Here is an 18,856-nt window from a genome sequence, read left to right as displayed (position 1 = left end):
ACAAATGAACAGAAATTACAAATAGCAGAGCAATGTTAAACATCCAAGATGTAACCAGCAACATCTGGGACACTATGGCAGACTATCCACTTTCTTCATAAACTAATTTCAAAGGAAAAAAATGATAGGACTCTGCAATTATGTGGCCCTTAACTGGATCTTGATGTAAACAAGTTTCTTATAAAAGTAAAATATCTCGTTAACAAATTATTTCTGTTTTGGTGTGATAATGCTATCTGGTGTGTCTATGCTCTTTTTAAGACAAGGCATAAGAAAGTCCCAGGCTGGCCATGAATCCCAAATCCTCCTTGCTTCTGCTTCCGGGGTCTGACATCAAAGGCATGCCGACACGCCTGCCTTTACCTTATACTTTAGGGTATTTTTATCTGTAAAAAGTAGACATTAACATCACCAAGAAAATACTTTTAAAATAAAATGTACAATTACGATTACAGATAAAATGAACTAGTAGTTGATTTAAACCAAGGGACTAGTACTTAGAGGTTGCTTATTCTATTCTGATAGAAGGTTAAAACTTTCTACAATTCTAAAAGATGCAAGCCAAAATACAAAAAAGCCAATCCCACTTGATTTGAGAAGGAGCCACTTGTTGCTAAAACATACACAGAGTAGAGGAATATACCCCCCCTAAACACACACACACACACACACACACTCTCTCTCTCTCTCCCCACCCCCTTCTTCTCTCTCCCTCTCCCTCTCCCAAGGCAGGCCATTTGGCTATATAAAATCAAGTTAATACTTCATGAAGTAAGGTTCAAATGTGTCATGACATTTCAAAAAGATTTTTCTTTATTTAAACACATTTACAGCATGCAGGTTAACTTAAAATTATATGTCGTTTTCCCAAACCAATTATGTTCAAATGTAACCCTAAACACTGAAAATAAAACAACATATTCCACAGGTAGGCTTAGACTCTCTTCTGTTACCTCAAATCAAACTGAGAGTTGCAAATAAATTCAGTTATGCATAGTAGTTAGTTTCCTTAAATTAGGCAAATAATTTAATTGATCACCATGAATAAATACTATTCTTATTTCATTGAGTTTCTCTTCTGAACCAATTACCAATACCACTCAGAGGAACATTAATATATCCAGTCACAAAAAAGACACTGCAAATTAAAATATTTTCAATATTCTAGGTGATTAAAAATGTCCATTTTGTGTGAATGCTATATTTAATGACCTATCATAGCAAAAAAGAGTTCAGTTCATTGAAAAGAAATTTATGAAATTCTTAGTATACCTTATGAAAGCTTGAAATTATAAATAGAAAAGAAACATTTAAGATTAAAAAAAACTAACAATGTGTTTTCTTAACAACATGCTAGTTACAATTCATTGTGTGTTATACAAGCACCAATACCCATGATACATCTTAAAACTACTATACTCAGACAAAGGAATTTTTTTTTTCCATTATGAAAACTGCCAAAGCAAATTTTCATTTGGAAAGAATGTCCTTATAGATGCAGCCAGATGCCTTACGGTGACAGCACTGAATACAGGAGCCCTGCACCTCACTAACCGACTCACACCTCGCTGCATCAAGCTCTCTTTTCAATCTGTAGAGTGCTTCTTTCAATCATAAAAGCAACACAATCATTAAAGGCTGCAGACTACAACAGCAAAGATTTTGACTGTTAAAAAAATAAATAAATTTATTTTTCAAATCAAAATTATTATAAAAGTGGAAATTACAATAGTTAAGGAAATAGAAAAATAAGCCAATTATGATCTGAGTCTTCTGACTATGGCTCCAAATTTAATAATACAAATATCTGTATATAAAACGTTTCCAAAGATTCTGCCAGCCAGATTCTAATACAGAACTTCCACAGCTTCTCTACTTGTCAAGTAACCTCAGACACCCCTTTTCCTGTGGACTGCTAACAGGGCTGTAGTTACCCCCCGCACTGAGGATGTACATGTTGAAATCTTTTCCTGTTATTTTTATAGATACTTAAAATATACTTGATTGAGTTTAATCATCTGAAAAATAAGTGCCCAAAATAGGTACATACTTAGTTATTCACTATGGCCAACAATAATATTTTTTTGAGAATTATTAGTGACTTGCAAACAATTTACTATTTCTAACTAAACAAATTATAGTGTATGAATTAGTGTAACAGGTGAAAACCACCTTCAAGATTACTGAGCAAAATTAACCATGTAGTTTTAAATTTATAGTTCATCTGTGCCGTTCACATTTTTTCTCTTTTTTCAAAGGCTATAAATTTATCAGTCAATACAATTATTTAACATTTGAAAATTATTTAATTCTATAATGTCTTAATCCGCTTATTTCCTAATATTAGAGATGATATTAGCTTCTGTTCAATTCTTACTTTAGTAGGCAAATATAACAGAATACAGCAGGGCACCACTGTCCCATCAAGCTATGTTTAGTGCAGAAGTAGAAAGAAGGGATATAGCCATTTCCAAACTCATTTAAGATGATGAGATTCATTTTTGATATGTAAGGTATTTGTATTCAAAGTAATATGCAACAGACATCTCAGGAGCTAACAGAGCCCATTCAGTCTTGAACTCCTGGCTAATTAGTCAAAGTCTCAGAGCTCAATGTTTTCAGAGGCAAGCTTCAGAGACTATATCAGCAACATACACTCTAATTTTATTTCAAGGGTTTTTATTTATTTTTAAGTTAATTATGTTTTTTTATTTTTTTATTTTTGAGACAGGGTCTCCCTATATAGCCCTGGCTGTTCTGGAACTCAATATGTAGACCAAGCTGAACTTGAACTGACTGACAGGCATCTATCTGCCTCTGCCTGGGATTAAAGATGTGTGCCACCACATTCTGCTCGAGGGATTTTTAAAATGTAGTACTGACTGACCTGATATATTTTGTGGCAAGTAGTGTTATAAGTGGAAAAATTTAAGACATTTAATCTAAATGTTCCATATTTCCTTTAAAAAAAAAACATTTTAGTAGAAAAGGGAAAATGAAAAGCAATAGCAGCTAGGTAATGTAAACCAAGATTACACATACACAGAAAAGGCAAATCAAGGAGCACAGTCCTGTAACACAGTTCCTCGACACAGTGAAGACATGAAGGATAAACTGTGTAATAAATAGAGCCACAGTTGTCAACTGTCATTTCCCTTCTAGGACATCACTCTAGTGTTGGGAAGCAGCAGAGTTTACAAGAGTGGGTAGGAATCAGCTGTACAGGCTAGGAGTGATTTACACATTAAAAAATTAAATTTCTACAATCCCAAGGAACAGAGGTTAGTTACTGAAAGACTGATTTTATGTCCTCTTCAAACTTCAATTACTTTTCAACACCTAAAATAGGAGAAAGCAGAGAAAATTTTAGTTTTTATAAAACTCATGTTTGAGATGATGAACAAAATAGGAATGATTTAATTTCTTTTAAAAATATTTTTTAATTAGATTTAATGTTCATAACTGTCTTGTCTGCATGACATATGTGCACCACATGATTGCTGGGTGCCCATGGAGTACAGAAGAGGGACTCCCTGGAATGGAGTTATGGATGATTGTAATTCACTGTGTGGATACTAGAAACCAAACTCAGGTCCTCTGCAAAAGGGCAAGTGCCTTTAACCAATGCGCATCTCTCTAGCTCCTGGTTTCTTCTTTTACTTTGAACTATTTATGAGCAGAACGATGTTTACAAGGTCAGCCCATCATTTTTTCATCCCCAGGTAATAAAGTCATATGTGGGCTGATTTATGAATTATTTTGTTTAATGACAAAGTTGAACTGGGCATGGTGGCTCAAACTTGTACCCTAGCATTTGGGAGTGTGAAGCAGGAGGCTTACCATGGGCTGAAGTTGAAGGTGTGTGTGTGTGTGTGTGTGTGTGTGTGTGTGCACGCGCGCGCGCGCTGCCTCTGCCTGGGATTAAAGATGTGTGCCACCACATTCTGCTCGAGAGATTTTTAAAATGTAGCGCGCGCGCGTGCACACACACACACACACACACACAGGAAATATGAAGAAGTGGAGAAAGAAGGCTCGTCAATCTTTAAACAGTAAACATGACATTCTTAAGTCAAAGACCACAACCTAGCAGCAGTTATCAAGTTATCAGCAAATACTGTGTTAGATAGAAATAGGGAAGCACTGGCTGGGGAGATGATCCCCAGAACCCGTGGAGCAAGTATAGGGGTGCATGCCTGGGATCCTTGTGCTCTTACATCTGCAAGATGGGGGCTGAAAACAAGACAGTGTCTGGAAGCTGCACGGATAGTCAGAACGGAAAGTGCAGAAGAGACCTAGTCCTAAACAGGTAGAAAGCCAGGATTGACACCCAGTATTGACCTATGACCTCCACAAATATGCTGTGGCACCTGTGGGCCTACAGACATAACCTAAAACACATACAACTCTCTTTAAGTTGGACTTAGTAATAAAGCCATGTGACATAAGAGAGACTATGTAAAACTGGAAACAAAAAGTTAAACATTATTAATAACCATCACTGCTGCTCTACATAAATCTATGTTTTTCTCAACATTTAAAAAGTAATTTAAATCTTCAGGGTATTTAACTTTTCAACAGTTTATCAGCCACCCATCACAGTTTAAGATGCACTGACATAAGAATTAAAGGGCTCAAGGGATGATGAGCATGTATGCCAGAGTGCGTGCTGCGTTTGCAGAGGACCTCAGTTCAGATCCCAGACCCCCAGGAGGTGCCCTGCCTGTAATTCAGTTCCAGGGGGAATGATGTCTCTGGCATCTATGGGCATGACACATACATAATTTAAAAAGTAAAAAAAAAAATTTAAAAATTAAATAAAAAATTGATTATTCTTTAATTCAGCAGTGTAACAATTACACTTCATAAATACAATTTTAACTAAGTTGAGCTTGTTCTCGCCTGTGTGCTAAACTACATACATGATGTATTTAAGAGGCCACGCTCTACTCTATGCAAATGAAGTGTGAGTTCAAGGTTTACATTAACATAAATTTTAACATAAAAACAACATCTGAAGATACCAACTTCTGAGCTCTAAAACTCCCTCCTTTAGAAAGGCAGAAAGAGCAGCTTCTATATAGTGAAAGCCTGGTGCTACGTAAAGATGTAATTTTCAAGAACTGTTTCTTGTTTAGCAATAAAGGAGGTTGAAGTCAACTGCTAGTTCAACATAGGCAGAGGAAAGAGGGGGGGGGGGAAGTGTTTGTGTCTGTCTGTTCTCAGTGTAGGAACATCAACTAATCTGTCTCCCTTGTGTCGTTAGAATATAGCTCAAGCTTACATTATGCCCATGGTGATACACGACTTTAACCCCAGTACCCAGGAAGCAAAGGAAGGTGGATCTCTGTTGAGTTCAGGTTTACATGGCAAGCATCAGGCAAGCCAAGGTGTATGATAAGACCCTGGCTCAAAAAAGAAAACCCCATAAAAACAAACAAAATCCCCAAAACACACTAAATCATTCAGTCTACATTGAGTGAAGGAATATGGTAGCTACACACATAATTAAATACATCCAGAAGGAGGTAGCATACATTTGTGATACTGGGTGTCTTTGGTAGGTCACTGTCACTAAAAGGTAAAGATATGTTCTAGATTAAAAAAAACTTAAAAATACAAAGTCCTAGATCATGCCCTGGTTTTAGAAAAGTTAAGATAGGCAGGGTATTAATAAGAAATACAGAAGACCTTTGGGGCACAGCTCAGTGGTTTGATCCTTGAGTAGCAGGTACAAAGCCATAGCACCCCAGAGGCACAAGAGGAAGATCGAAACTTGGATATGAGATATTACACATATTAATGCTAGATGTGATTATTTTACAGCTGCACAAAAAAGCTATTTTTCATGAATGTATAACTTATTTTTACAGTGAATTCTAAAAGGACTTGGAGGAGAATGAGTTAAGTTTTCATGTGTGTGTGCTATGTGCAGTGTGATATGTATAGAGGCCAGAGAGCACTCATCTGCTTCACCATTAGATTTTTTGACACAGAGTATCCTTTGAACCCAGAACTCTGAGGTCCAGGGACTCCATCTCCTCTCTTCCCTGTCTAGCGTCTACGAGCCAAGCGCAGGCCCTCAGGCTTCTGTGGCAGCACGCGCTCACTTGGCAGACTGAGCCATCTCCCCAGCCCAGAAGGAACAGACTTTAACAAGTTGCTTTGCTCATGTTCCTGAAGGCAGCAGAGCCAGACTGACACCCAGAACTTCCCATCCCAGGCTTTACCTCTCAATAAATCTTACACGAGACAGAACAAACAAAATATTACATTTTTAACCTCCCCAGATAGCTGGTTTATTTTCTACTCAAAACAGTACTATATACTAAGTATCAAACCAAGCAAAATTAAAATAAACCAGTCTTAGGATTTCTCAGAAGCAGTAAGAGCTAACCATCTCATAATTACTTAGTATTTAAAATTTTCAGCACTTGTGTGGGACTTCTGTAGTTAAAAGTCAGACTTCTAGAATGCGTCATAAACTATAGACAGCCATTTACTAATGAATGGGATATAGAACAAAGTGTTGAGCGTATTATTAAATTAAAAAGAATGCTATCAAGTACCACGTGGGGAACAGGTGTGGTATGTTATTTCCAGAACTTTTAAATGTGAAGTTATAGTAGTATATAAAGAAAGCCCTCAAATGACATTCGTTATCTTCCTGCCAGAAACAGATGACAAGACTGCATATGACCATAGGGCCCACACTGAGGAAGGAGAACACCCTCTCAAAGTGCCCTGTAAATTCTACATTCGTGTGTGCATGTGTACAAACACACACATACATATCAAAAATATGGGGGTGGGGGGAGGAAATTCAGAAACGTATTAGAAAAATCAACTCACAAGAGGATAACTCCGCATTTAAAAGCACTGGGTCCTCTTCCAGAGGACAGGGGTTCAATTTCTAGCACTCCTATTATTACTCCAATCCTGAAGGATCAAACACTCTCTTCTGGCCCACAGAGAGTGTATGCATGTGGTACACTGATAGGCATGCAGGCAAAATACTCACACATAAAATTTAAAAAGAGAAAAATCAACTCCTAATAGGTGAATGAAAATGGGTAACTTTAAAAAGGAAACGTAAATGGGGAGGTGTGGGCATATGAAGTCACCTTTCAGGATACCCTGAAAGGTGTGATACTATTTTGGGCCTATCAAATTAGAAGATTATATACTAATAATCAATGGTGGCAAGGATACAACAAAATGCTAACTTTTATTAAGATGAATTTTAGGCTACCTTTCTAGAAAGCAACTGTAAGATCCTTAAAAATGTTCACACCATAGAATCCCAGTTTGGGGAATCTTCTCATAATAATCTAAAGGATGAGGGAGTATATAAGATACTTCATATTTCAAATGTCATTTATGGAAGCAAAATTAGAATAAAATTAATTTTTATTATGTTTCTAGTAAAGGGAATTATAAGCCAGGGCATAGCCATTGTGTAGGATACAAAGAATTATTATAAATGATAAAATGTGAGTTTTAAAGTTAGTAATACAAAACTAAACATATAGATTATCTGTAGCATGAAATAGACTATAAGAAATCATGCTGAGTTGCATTTATAAAACAATGCACATTAAAAAAAAAAAATCCTGATCCTACAGTGAAACTCGAATCCTAAGCTAAGTAGCTCAGTATTTCCACACGCAATTAAAACTCAAAGTCAGGCACAGACCCACACCTGAATGTGTCAATGTTTACGACTGCTTGCCTCCACCACCTCGAAGCCCCACTGGCTGGTTGTTCTGAACAAATGAGCCTCCTCCACGAACTGCACCTGGGTGAGTTGGAGAGGCTGCAGGATGCTGTCCAGGACGGATAGGTTTTGCTGTGAGACAGAAAGAAGAGTCAGAATTAGGTGATTCCTAGGTGTCTCTGTCTGTCTGTCTCTCTCTGTCTCCCTCCCTCCCTCCTTCTTCACTAACCATTTCCTGAGTGTTTTAGTGTGTTAATTTTTTGTGTTCATTTCTCCATACCTTTTTCTTGGTTATCTCCCATTCTCCAGAAACAATATAATCTTTTGCCTCTAATAATCTTTCAAAATATTTGCTATTTGTTAAATTTTAAAGTAGGGTCTCTCTATGTAGTCCTGGTTGTCCTGGAACTCTACATGGATGAGGCTGGGCTAGAACTCACAGATGGGTACCTTCCAGTATTAGCTCTCTCTCCACTGTGGGATGTAGGGATCAAACACGAGCCACCAGGTTTGCATATCAAGTGCTTTCTCCTACATGCTAGCATAATCCCTTTTCTACACCAGTGATTGTTCCGAAACCTGAGAAACCAATTGCTGCTACCATCTGTCCTTTCAGGAAATTCTCTTGTGCTTTGGTAGTGCTTCCCTGGACAGAGTCTCCTGGCCATCACCTATCTAGTTATTTAGTTACCTGTAAAGAGACCACGGCTACCTCCCAGTTTCTATCTTCTTTCTCAACAGTATCACTCTTCAGGGATTTAGAAAATAAAGACTGGAAACACCACCATGACAATGCATGGTAAAGGAGGCAATGTTTTCCAGTTGAAGGACCACAGCTACCTGGGCATATTCTACTCACCAATCTGCGCAGAATGTCCCCTTCTGGCCATATTCTTTGATCTGACTGCTTCCTTTATCCGGTCTACTTCTTGCTGATAGCGTTTGCGGTCTCGAGATGCGTTTTCTTTGGCTTCTTTCAGGGCTGACTCCAAAGCTTTCACTCTTTCTGCAGTAGCTCTAAGCCGTTTCTCTAACTTAGGAAGCTCACAGCGAAGATCTGCATTATCACGTACCAGCTAAAGGTACAGAGAAAATATAAAGAACTTTTAATAAGATGTTTTAAGAAAATGAGTATTTCATAACTGCAGCTTAGTAAGTTAAACTACATTTTTCTGTTGAGCTTTTCCATTTAGGCAGCACCATGTAAAAACACATACATATCAGACATAATAACATCTCACAAAGCACACACTCTTTTAGTTGCCTATAGACAGTAGCCTAGAACAGTCTCAAACTCACTCTTTAGCAGATGACCTTAAAGTCCTATTCCTGCCTCTATCCTTTGAGGGCTAGGAGTGGAGGGGCTGTCATCACACTAGGTGTCTGTGACACTGAGGACAGAAGCCAGGGTGTTCTGAATGCCAGGCAAACACTATATCAACAGAGCTAACATCCTGGCCCTGTTCATTTGATTATTTTTTTATCCAGTTGACTGGCCTGTAATCCCTCTGAACCCAAGTAGACAATGATAGACAATGAAGGAGAGCATGGTATTAGTGAAAAATACTTGTGTTCAGTAACACAACACAGCTGGTAAAGCAATTGTCCCTTCAGGTATATTTTTGAGACAGGGATTCATGTATCCTACATGGCCTCCCAACACAAGTAGAGAAGGATAACCTTGACCCTCTGGTCCGTCTTTATGTCCCAGTTGGGATTACAGGTAGTCACTACCATGTCCAGTTTTTACGGAGGTACTAAGTACTGAACCCAGGGTTTCGTGCATCCAAGGTGAACATACTCTACTGAGTTAAGTCTCCAGATTGCTCTTTAGACATTTGAAAAGTCAAGTAAATATACTAATAAAAGCTGCAAAGTCCTTAACTTTACACTGGTGGAAGTTAATAAAGTTATATTTTTAAAAGAGAGCAAAACATATATGTTCCTATACAAAATATGAACTGCTCACTATATTTCACTGTATATTTCAGATTATAGGGGAGAAATGTACAATGAAGAAGACTGCATTAACTACAAAAGGAAGCCTATCCAATAAATTAACAAGAAATTTCAACCTTGAACTCCTACAGAGGAAATATGACTACTTCATGCTTTTCATAGGATTTGTTTAAAAACAACATGTTGATAAAAACATTAACTCCCGACCCGGCACAGTAGCTCACACCTATAAGCATAGCACTTGGGAAGGAGAGTCAGGATTGTTAAATATGTGAGACCCAGGCTCACGATACTGGAAGTAAACTTGGTAATTTCCCTAAAGCCCCTGGTCTCCATATAACTGCTCACTGAAACAAGGGAGCTTGTACACTGCTAACAGCCCAGGCCTCTGGCAGTTAAGTGCTTCCTCCTTCCCCTTTGTAGGTTTGTAATGTTGCCACACGACACTCCATTACCTGTTTGTGCACTTTGGTGAGCTGTTCGAGATTGTTTTCAAGAAAGGAGATTTTCTGCTTCTGGGCAGCACTGCCCCCAGTGTCATCAGAGTCCACCTCTGCGCTCTGAGAGAGTGAAGACAAAGCCGTGAGAAGTGTAAAGACCAGAGAACCCAAGCTTCCGCCACACAAACATGGACATCAGACTCACGCAGGCACGACCACATACGTATTCTTTCTTTTTTTCTTTCTTTTGGTGTTTTTTCGAGACAGGGTTTCTCTGTATAGCCCTGGCTGTCCTGGAACTCACTCTGTAGACCAGGCTGGGCCTCGAACTCAGAAATCTGCCTGCCTCTGCCTCCCAAGTGCTGGGATTACAGGCGTGCACCACCACGCCCAGCTCACATACATTCTTAAAGAAGCACACACAGCAAACAGCACTGTACAAGCAGCCCTGGGCACCATGAGATCACCTTTTTCACCCTGGTAGCCAAGTCCTGAACAAAGAGCTTGCGCAGGTTGTGTAAAGTCTGAAGTTCTTTTGCCTTGAATTAAGAATAAAGATATTGGTCTTACAAGCACAATACTTTAGGCAGAAAAATCCAAAACCTGCTCCCCAGTCCTGTTTCCACATTTTCTTACCACTGTCTCCTCCAAACCCTTCAAGTCTTGCCTTGCTTGTTCCCGTCTGTCTTGCATAACCCTAAATTGAAGCAACAGTTACATGCTTTCAACTTTGATCCCATAAATTGCAACTTTAGCAAAAATTAAACCAAATTTTATTAAATTCAAATAAAAATATGCTTATATTTAAACAGTTTGCCCATGCAGTACTTTTCAAAGAAACCTGTACAGATGCATTTCCATCTCTTTTCATTATCTAACTTATTAGGGAGAAACAGCTCATAGAGCAATGGAAGAGATCAAACAGTTATGTGCCAGAGTTCATATAAGGATGACTTTTATTTTAAACTATGGTACATGGAGTAAACTGGTATTTATCCAAAAAGATACTAAGTGGAAGTTGTTGATAATAAAATTTGCCTGAAACTCAAGTATTTTGTACTCTACAAAACCTTAGCTGAAATTAGACGAAATGCTATACTCCTGACCCTCACCCCATTCTCACTGCAGAGCTGGGACTTACACCCAGGGCCGTGTGCACGCCTGGTACATTCCCAGCCCCCAGCGCACTCTGAACTGTCTTCTGATGCAACCATCCTAACTGCTGCAGTTTACTTGCAAATTATTTTCTAAAACTAACTCAAGACCCTGATGTGGAAGATTATGATCATGAGTTGTCTACCTACTCAGACTCTAGAAAGCCACTAACTCACAGTGAATGAGAAAAAGCAAGGGAAAAAAAATCTCTGCTGAAGAAATTAAGGTTGGGGTGTAGCTACTCTGGCAGTTGAGAACACTGTGACTCTTGCAGAGGACTCCAGTTTGATCCCCAGCACCCCACATGCTGACTCAATACAGTCTGTGCCTCTAGTTCCAGGGCATCTGTCGGCTATTTCTGACCTCTGTGGGTACCAGGCGTGCACATTGTAAACATGAAGAAATCTGGGCAGGCCATTCATACACATTGGGGGGGGGGGGGGGGGAGACAAGAGACAAAAGTAAAGACCAAACACCACAACTCTATTTTAAGAAGAACACCAAGACATGGTTTTATGAAAAACTAAGTTTGACAAAATATAATTAGAAGCATATCCTACAATTTTCTAGATTATTATCAGATTTTAAGATGGTCTTTATGACAGATTCTGAAATATCAGACACTAAGAAAACAGCAGGCAGTCTTAGAAACAGGACTATAGTCTTGCCTTCACTCAAAACCAAGCACATGTCACAAGTCAAAGCAAGGCAGAAAGGAGACAGCCCTGTTTGTCAGCTTTAGCCCAAGGGCCACTCACGTGAGCTCATGCAGCTTCCTGCTCTTCTCCTGGTCTGTAGCCTTCAGCCTCTCATGCTCCACCCTTAGCCGCTCCTGCTCCAGCACCATCTTCTGGTTTTGGCTGACAAAAGAACAGAATACAAGCTCAGCCTCAGAAGTTGAATGGCATCATCAAACGTAACTTTTTAAGGTGTCTGGCCTTTTAAAATAGGATGTTACTACACATTTCTGATTAGGAACTTGACATCTTCCTGCCCCAGACTGAATTACAAGTGTGTGCACTATATTGGGCCTGAGCGCTGATAAGCTCAATCTCTTTTGCAACTGCTCAGGATGTCATCACTCTGATCTCATACGGGTAGGAAAGGGAAGGGCGTAGCTACCCTCAGTCACTTGGGATTTCTCATACGGTCATTGACGGCACTGATCATTCAGTTCCCCACACCTTTATCTCCATCTCCCAAAATTGGTCATCACTTATTTTCTTTCTTTAGTTTTTTTAAAACTCATATTATCACTCTACTTATAATATTATAATAAATAATCTATAATAATATAAATCTATTCAATTTATACTCTATATATGTGAAGACAGAAAACATGAGAAGAGAAGAAAAAACTCTCATTTTGCTCAACACAGCAGGTTTCTGTGAGGATGCCTGTCCATCAGTACCTCCTGCCCGAAAGAAGAGCCGACACTCTGAACCAGTCTGCCAACGCAGAGAAATCACAGTACTTACTCTTGGAGATCAGTAATGAGCTTTTCCTTTGCCTCAACTTCATCTCGCAAACTACTGATTTGTTTTTGGTGGGTTTCTCTGTGACTCTGGATCTGCTGCTCAACAGCTTGCTGAAATTTGTTTGAAAGGGAAAGGATCAAAGTTAGATTAAAATTACTTCTAATAATGAATTAAAAACATCAGGGTGCACTAGACAGCAAACTTGCCTTGACTTCATTTGCAGTCTGAACCTTGTTCAAGTGCTCTTTTTCCATTTCATGGACTTTCTCTGTTTTGTACACGAGTAAGAGATTGTTAAGCAAACAAACAAACACAAAGCAAAACAAAAAAGAGGATCAAAGTGACTCTTAAGATTTCTGAGATAAATTACAGGGTAAACAGGTTTTTTAAGAACTTGGCAAAACCTTCCAAGGTCAGTAACACTAGAATACTTTGTTACCACTGATGTATTAATATCACGAAAGGGTTCTATGTTAGGATTTACACCCACATACACAAGAACTTTGTGGAAGTACCTTGAATTGCCACTTATAATCAATTTTTCTTTTTTGTAATGTGTATGTTTGGGTCATGCATGTTCAAATGGAAGGATTCACCTATGTGCAAGTGTCTGTCAGCTAGGGGCATACTCCATATATACTTTATCAGGCTTTAATTTTAAAAAATATTCCAAACCCACACTGAGGTGGATAATTTGCTATTTCAAATTTTCTACATTTTTACTAATTTCTTTCAGTGTGAGTATATATATATAATTATATTGGAAATAAGGAAGAATACAGACATAGAAATCAGAAGCCAATACCTTGTGCTCGGAGTTGGACTAGTTCCTCACCAAGGGAATCAACAGATTCCTCCAGCTGTCTCTTCTTTTGTTCTACATTTTGAAGGTATTCAGTCAGTGACTTGATTTTGGCTTCATGCTTTTGGGGGAAAAATATTAATATGAGGTGGGGAAATTTCTCACACACAGAATGCAGTTAAAACATGAAAGAGTAGACCATTATCTATACAGCTTACAGCACCTGTAACCAGAGACCCTGATATTCCAATCCTTCCTCAACACTTCCTAGTGCAGTGTTTGCTGCTGGTACTCAGCAGCTGGGCAGAGCATCCACTAGTCCCAGTAGTTCTGCACATCCACTTTGTCAACATGATTCTAGCTAATTTCCATACTCAGTATGCACATGTTACATCGTTCAAGTTGTTTTACTGCAGCTATATTAAGAAACACATAGGCCGTTTATTACTGAAAATACACAGAGGCATATGATTCTGAAAACCTTTATAATAAATAAAATTTATACATGACATTTCAGCAAAATGAAGTCATCTGGAACACATACTTGGGAGATCCGAAGCTGGCATGCTGCTAACTCCTTCTCATTTTCTTCCATTTTTTTGTTGCTCTCAGTCTGTGTGCTTTCTAGCTGTTTGCAGCGTTTCACCATGGTCTTTACTTCTGATTTCATTTTGCTAATGTAGAGCCTTGCAACAGTAAACTCTTCATCTATCATACCAGTTCCCTCTGGTTGCTGATAGAAAAACATGAAATAAGTTAAAGCCAGGGCTACATGGTAGTACACACCTGTAATGCCAGCACTTAGGAGACAGAGGTGATCAGTGTCTCTGTAAGTTCAAGGACAGCCTGGTCTACAAGGTGAACCAAGTAAGGCTCTGTTCCCTCCCCCAACCCTCCCACCACCATACACAGAAAGGAATAAAAAAGTTAGAGTCAAACATGTTCAAGTGTGTTCTCCCAAGGTAGGCTAGGAATGTCACTAAGTCAAGGGAAGCCACAATACTGGCGTGAGCAAGCATGAGAGCCACAGTGTGCAGGTGGAGATCACAGGAGAGCCTGCAAGTCTCTCGTCTACTATGCGAATTCCTGATTCATAATCATCTCGTTAGATTTGGTGGAAGTCTCCTCTCCCATAATCACTTCACCTGTTTTTATTTGCTTGTTTATAAGACAGGGCCTTACTGTTTCTGGCTGGCTGGGCTCGAACTTCACTCACCTTTCCATATTTAAAGTGACTGCAGTGTAACTACCGGTAGGCTGGGGAGATGAGCAGTGAAGTGTCTGACATGACCACGTAAGGATGAGCTAGCTGCCTGGCAGTCAGGTAAAGCTAGGCAGGGGGTATGCACTTGTACTCTCAGCTGGGGAGGCAGGGAGACAAGTGGCTCTCTGGGGCTTGTTGGCCAGCTGTCTAGGCAAGTCATTGAGCCTTTAGCTCGGGAGACCTTTGTTCCAAACTATAATGTGTTTGGCCAGGTAGACAGCTCCAGGGGTGAAGTGCTTAGTGCCAAGTGTAAGGACTGAGGTTTTGGGCTACAGAACCCAAATAAAAGCTCAGCAGTCATGGTGGCCACTTCAATCTCCAGGAAGCAGAGCCAGGGATCTCAGTGGCAAAGATGCTAGCTAGGCGAGCTGCAGACTCCGTGAATCACTGTCTCAACAAGTAAAGGGGGGTGAATAAGGAAGACTCTGAGGTTGATCTCTCCGCCACACACATCCATGGACAAACATGATGTAACAATAGGCCAATTTACTTATGAGCTTCCCACCTGAGCAACTCATCACTGTTCAATTCAAATTACGCACACAGAAATAAAGTAAGACACTTTTAAAATTATTTACTATCAATGTCAACATGCATGTAGTTAGTTCTTTCCTCTACCATGGGTTCCAGGGATCAAATTCAGGTCATCAGGATTATGGAGTAAAGCACCTTTACCCACACTAAGCCACCTCACGGCCCAGTAAGGGGATTTTTAAGTGAAAATCTTCAACATGGCCCAATGAGGTACTTAGTGAATATTCTATGAATATTCTATTCCTATGCCCCTGGTTTCCTCCTTCTTTTTTCATCTACTTCTATCAAAACCATGGGGATGGAGAGATGGTTAAGTGTGAAGAATGCTTATTGCTCTTCCAGAGGAGCTGAACTGGGTTCCCAGAACCCACGTGGGGCATCACAGCCTGTAACTTTAGCTCCAAGGGCTCAACACCCTCTTCTGGCCTCCAGAGACACCTGTACACACATGGCATACACTCACACACACATAGACATAAATATCAAAAAAATCTAAAATGTAGTTAATATCATCTACCACATATGGTTATGAGGATAACAGGTATGAAAGAAACTTTGGGGGAAAAAAAACATCAACAACAAAAATAGCAGGGCTGGGGATATAGTTTAGTCAGTAAGATGTCTGCTGCAAATGTCTGAGGAATTTTTGATCAACATTAAAAACACCAGAATTAAACACACACCAAAAAAACTAACAGCCACGTGTCCTGGGCACATGCCTATATCCATGCCTGGGAGGCAGGTGGAGGGAGGTCCATAGGAAAGCTCCAGGTCCCACTGGAGACAGCTTCAAAAAACAAGGTAAGATGCAAAGAAAAAGAAATCATGTTGGAAACTGGCTCTAATGCTTGTCTTAATTCGGCTCCCAAAAGCTGCACTTCCATACCTGAGGGTCCCTACCCCTAGCTAGCTTCCACTGGTAATAAACATCTGCCTTACAGCCAAGGGCTGGGCAGGGAGATGGTGGCGGGACTTTTAGATTGCTTCGGAAAGAGACCAAGGGAGAGTGGAGAGGAATCACCATGATTTTGAGGGAAAGGGATCAGATTTAAGCGCTGCTAGAGAAAAATCATCCAGCAATGAAGGAAGAAAGGGACCTGTGGTATGTTTTTGCCTGCACATATCTCTATGTGAGGTTACAGACCTTAAGAGTTACAGACAGTTGTGAGCTGCCATGTGGGTGCTGGGAACTGAACTAGGCTCCTCTGGAAGAGCAGTCAGTCAATTCTTAACCTCTGAGCTATCTCTCCAGCCTGAGTGCATGTCTTTCATTTGTGAATCTAGAGGTCTTGGGCAGGTCCAGTTGGGAGCCAAAGTGGATTAACTGATTCATTACTACAAAACCCTAAGTGGACAGGGGTTGAACAACACTGCCCAGATTGATCCCTGGGCTTCACACATGCCTGAAACATGTGCAGCTGCACATGCACACGGAAAAAGGAACATGCCAGAGCATGAGCTCCATACAAAAAAGTTATACATAATACTCAGTAACAGCATCACCTTCACATCGTTATTTCCCACAGCAATCCCTATTTCTGCAAGGTCTTTTAATAATGACGCCATCATTTCAGCTGCTCGTTTCTTCTGGTGGTTGGTCATTTCCTTCAGCTTCTGAAGCTCAGCGTCAATACTTGCTAACGTTGCCTGACAATGAAAACAGAACAGATGAGACCCTACTCAGTCATTACAGTCCTTACAAAGCCATTTATTTCTTCTTTTGAGATGCTTGATCTATAATGAATTATGAGGTAGCTTCTAGTTCAAGCTATTATTTTTCCTAACATTAGAAATAACCAAATCGGGCTGGAGAGGTGGCTCAGTGATTAAGAGCACTGACTGCTCTTCCGAAGGCCTTGAGTTCAAATCCCAGCAACCACATGGTGGCTCACAACCATTCATAAGATCTGACACCCTCTTCTAGGGTGTTTGAAGACAACTACAGTGTACTCACATATAATAAATCTTAAAAAAAAATAGCCAAATCATTTAAATTAACAATTAAATTACAAATCAATATACTTTTAGAAACCAAAATTATAACACTCTACCTCCTAGGCTTTGTATATAAAGAGAAGGGGAGACCTGGGTGTCTTAAGAACCTATGTTACCCACATCTTAGGCTTCTATAATAGTGACTTACTTAACTAACTTCATTTAGCATTATTCATACTTAAGTATTAAGAAAAAAAATTTATCTTACAGATTTTTGATTCAATTCATCACTAAGCAATTCGTATTCCTTTGTTTTGTCTTCAACTTCTTGAGATTTCTGATCATAATTAACGGCCAGTTCCTCTAAGGCCTGTAAAACTTCTTTGACTTCTTCTTTGGAAGCATCATTTTCTGCTTGGAGGCGATTCAGTTCAGCTTGCATATTATCTTGATCCCTTCTGGTTGATGCCAGAAGCTAGATGAAAGAGTAAAACAGAATTTTAACAAACCTGCAAGAAAACATTCATTTGCTTCATGATTTAGGTAAGCATCAGAAATGAAAAGTCGCCCGCACTATTAAAGGTGCTGATACTTTATACCAGAGGGACTGAACAGTTAGGAGCAGGCACTGGGCTACACTGTGTGCAACAGAAAGGAAGAAATCTACTAAGTGTGAAGCCCAGAAAAGCAAAGGCAACACAAGGCATAATTTAGTAGCAAAAAAAAAAAAAAAGAAACAACAGAGTGCTTGGTACCATAAAAAAGGGAGATCTTTCTGCATGATATTCATGGTCAAGTTAGTAAAGAAGTAGAATTTTAGTCATGTAAATTAAAAATAAACAAAAAACTAAAGGCATTCTAGACTTGTAAGTACTGTGTACAAAATCCAAATCCAGTGAGAATAGTTCTTTAACAACTTTAGATCTGCATCAAGTTCACCACTTAAAAGCATTTGCTGCTCTTCCAGAGACCTGGACTCAGGCTCGGAGCACCCAGAACAAAACTGTCTCCAGTTTCAGGGAATCAAATGGCTCCTGTTTTCTGAGGGTACCAGGCACACACGGTACATATGCATGCATGCAGGGACGAGCATACATGCATGAAATCAAAGTAAATAATCATTAAAGAACTTAGATTTGTTTTAGGAAACTAAGAGTGGCCTGGAGAGATGCCCCAGAGAAATATGCCAGCCTGTGAAATTTGAACTGTAGAAAAGACAAAGAACCATCCAGGTCAGTTCCTTTTCAGCAGAGACAGTTGGAAATATATGGGAATGCTAGTAATAGCTATTAATAACACTAAGAAACAGGAATCACGAATGCTAAATGTCTACAGTGCATGGGATAGAATATTAAAAAGTTGTCAGACCCCAAATGCTGCCTCTAAGAACAATGTTATAGTTGAAGTAAATAATAAAAGACACCAGGCACAGTGGTACACACCAAGAGGCTGTGTTTGGTAGCTTGGGCTCAATGTCAAGTTCTAGGCCAACTAAAAAGCAAGACCCCTTAACAATCTAAAAGGAGAGACTGATTAAGACTGATTTTTCTGATATTGGATATTTCATTCTG

The 18,856-nt window shown here is 39.5% G+C and overlaps 1 protein-coding gene across 1 annotated transcript in view; it reads right to left on the bottom strand.

Moving 5' to 3' along the window:
- Positions 1-790: 790 nt before the first annotated feature.
- The window catches only part of Kif5b (kinesin family member 5B), a 41,061-nt gene continuing 22,995 nt past the window's right edge, over positions 791-18,856 (bottom strand). The window contains exons 14-26 of the mRNA XM_052156203.1: positions 17,554-17,760; positions 16,854-16,997; positions 14,097-14,285; positions 13,556-13,673; positions 12,957-13,018; positions 12,751-12,860; positions 12,030-12,131; positions 10,753-10,813; positions 10,584-10,655; positions 10,132-10,236; positions 8,577-8,793; positions 7,703-7,849; positions 791-3,339 (exon numbers count right to left, since the gene is read on the bottom strand). Of these exons, the coding sequence (XP_052012163.1) occupies positions 7,719-7,849; positions 8,577-8,793; positions 10,132-10,236; positions 10,584-10,655; positions 10,753-10,813; positions 12,030-12,131; positions 12,751-12,860; positions 12,957-13,018; positions 13,556-13,673; positions 14,097-14,285; positions 16,854-16,997; positions 17,554-17,760 (1,518 nt within the window). The 3' untranslated portion in view covers positions 791-3,339; positions 7,703-7,718. The remainder of the gene's footprint in view (positions 3,340-7,702; positions 7,850-8,576; positions 8,794-10,131; positions 10,237-10,583; positions 10,656-10,752; positions 10,814-12,029; positions 12,132-12,750; positions 12,861-12,956; positions 13,019-13,555; positions 13,674-14,096; positions 14,286-16,853; positions 16,998-17,553; positions 17,761-18,856) is intronic.

This window comes from Apodemus sylvaticus, chromosome 14 (genome assembly GCF_947179515.1).
Source record: "Apodemus sylvaticus chromosome 14, mApoSyl1.1, whole genome shotgun sequence".
Taxonomy (NCBI): Eukaryota; Metazoa; Chordata; class Mammalia; order Rodentia; family Muridae; genus Apodemus; species Apodemus sylvaticus.
Note: the sequence above shows the minus strand (reverse complement) of the source record. Positions and strands in the feature narration are given on the sequence as shown.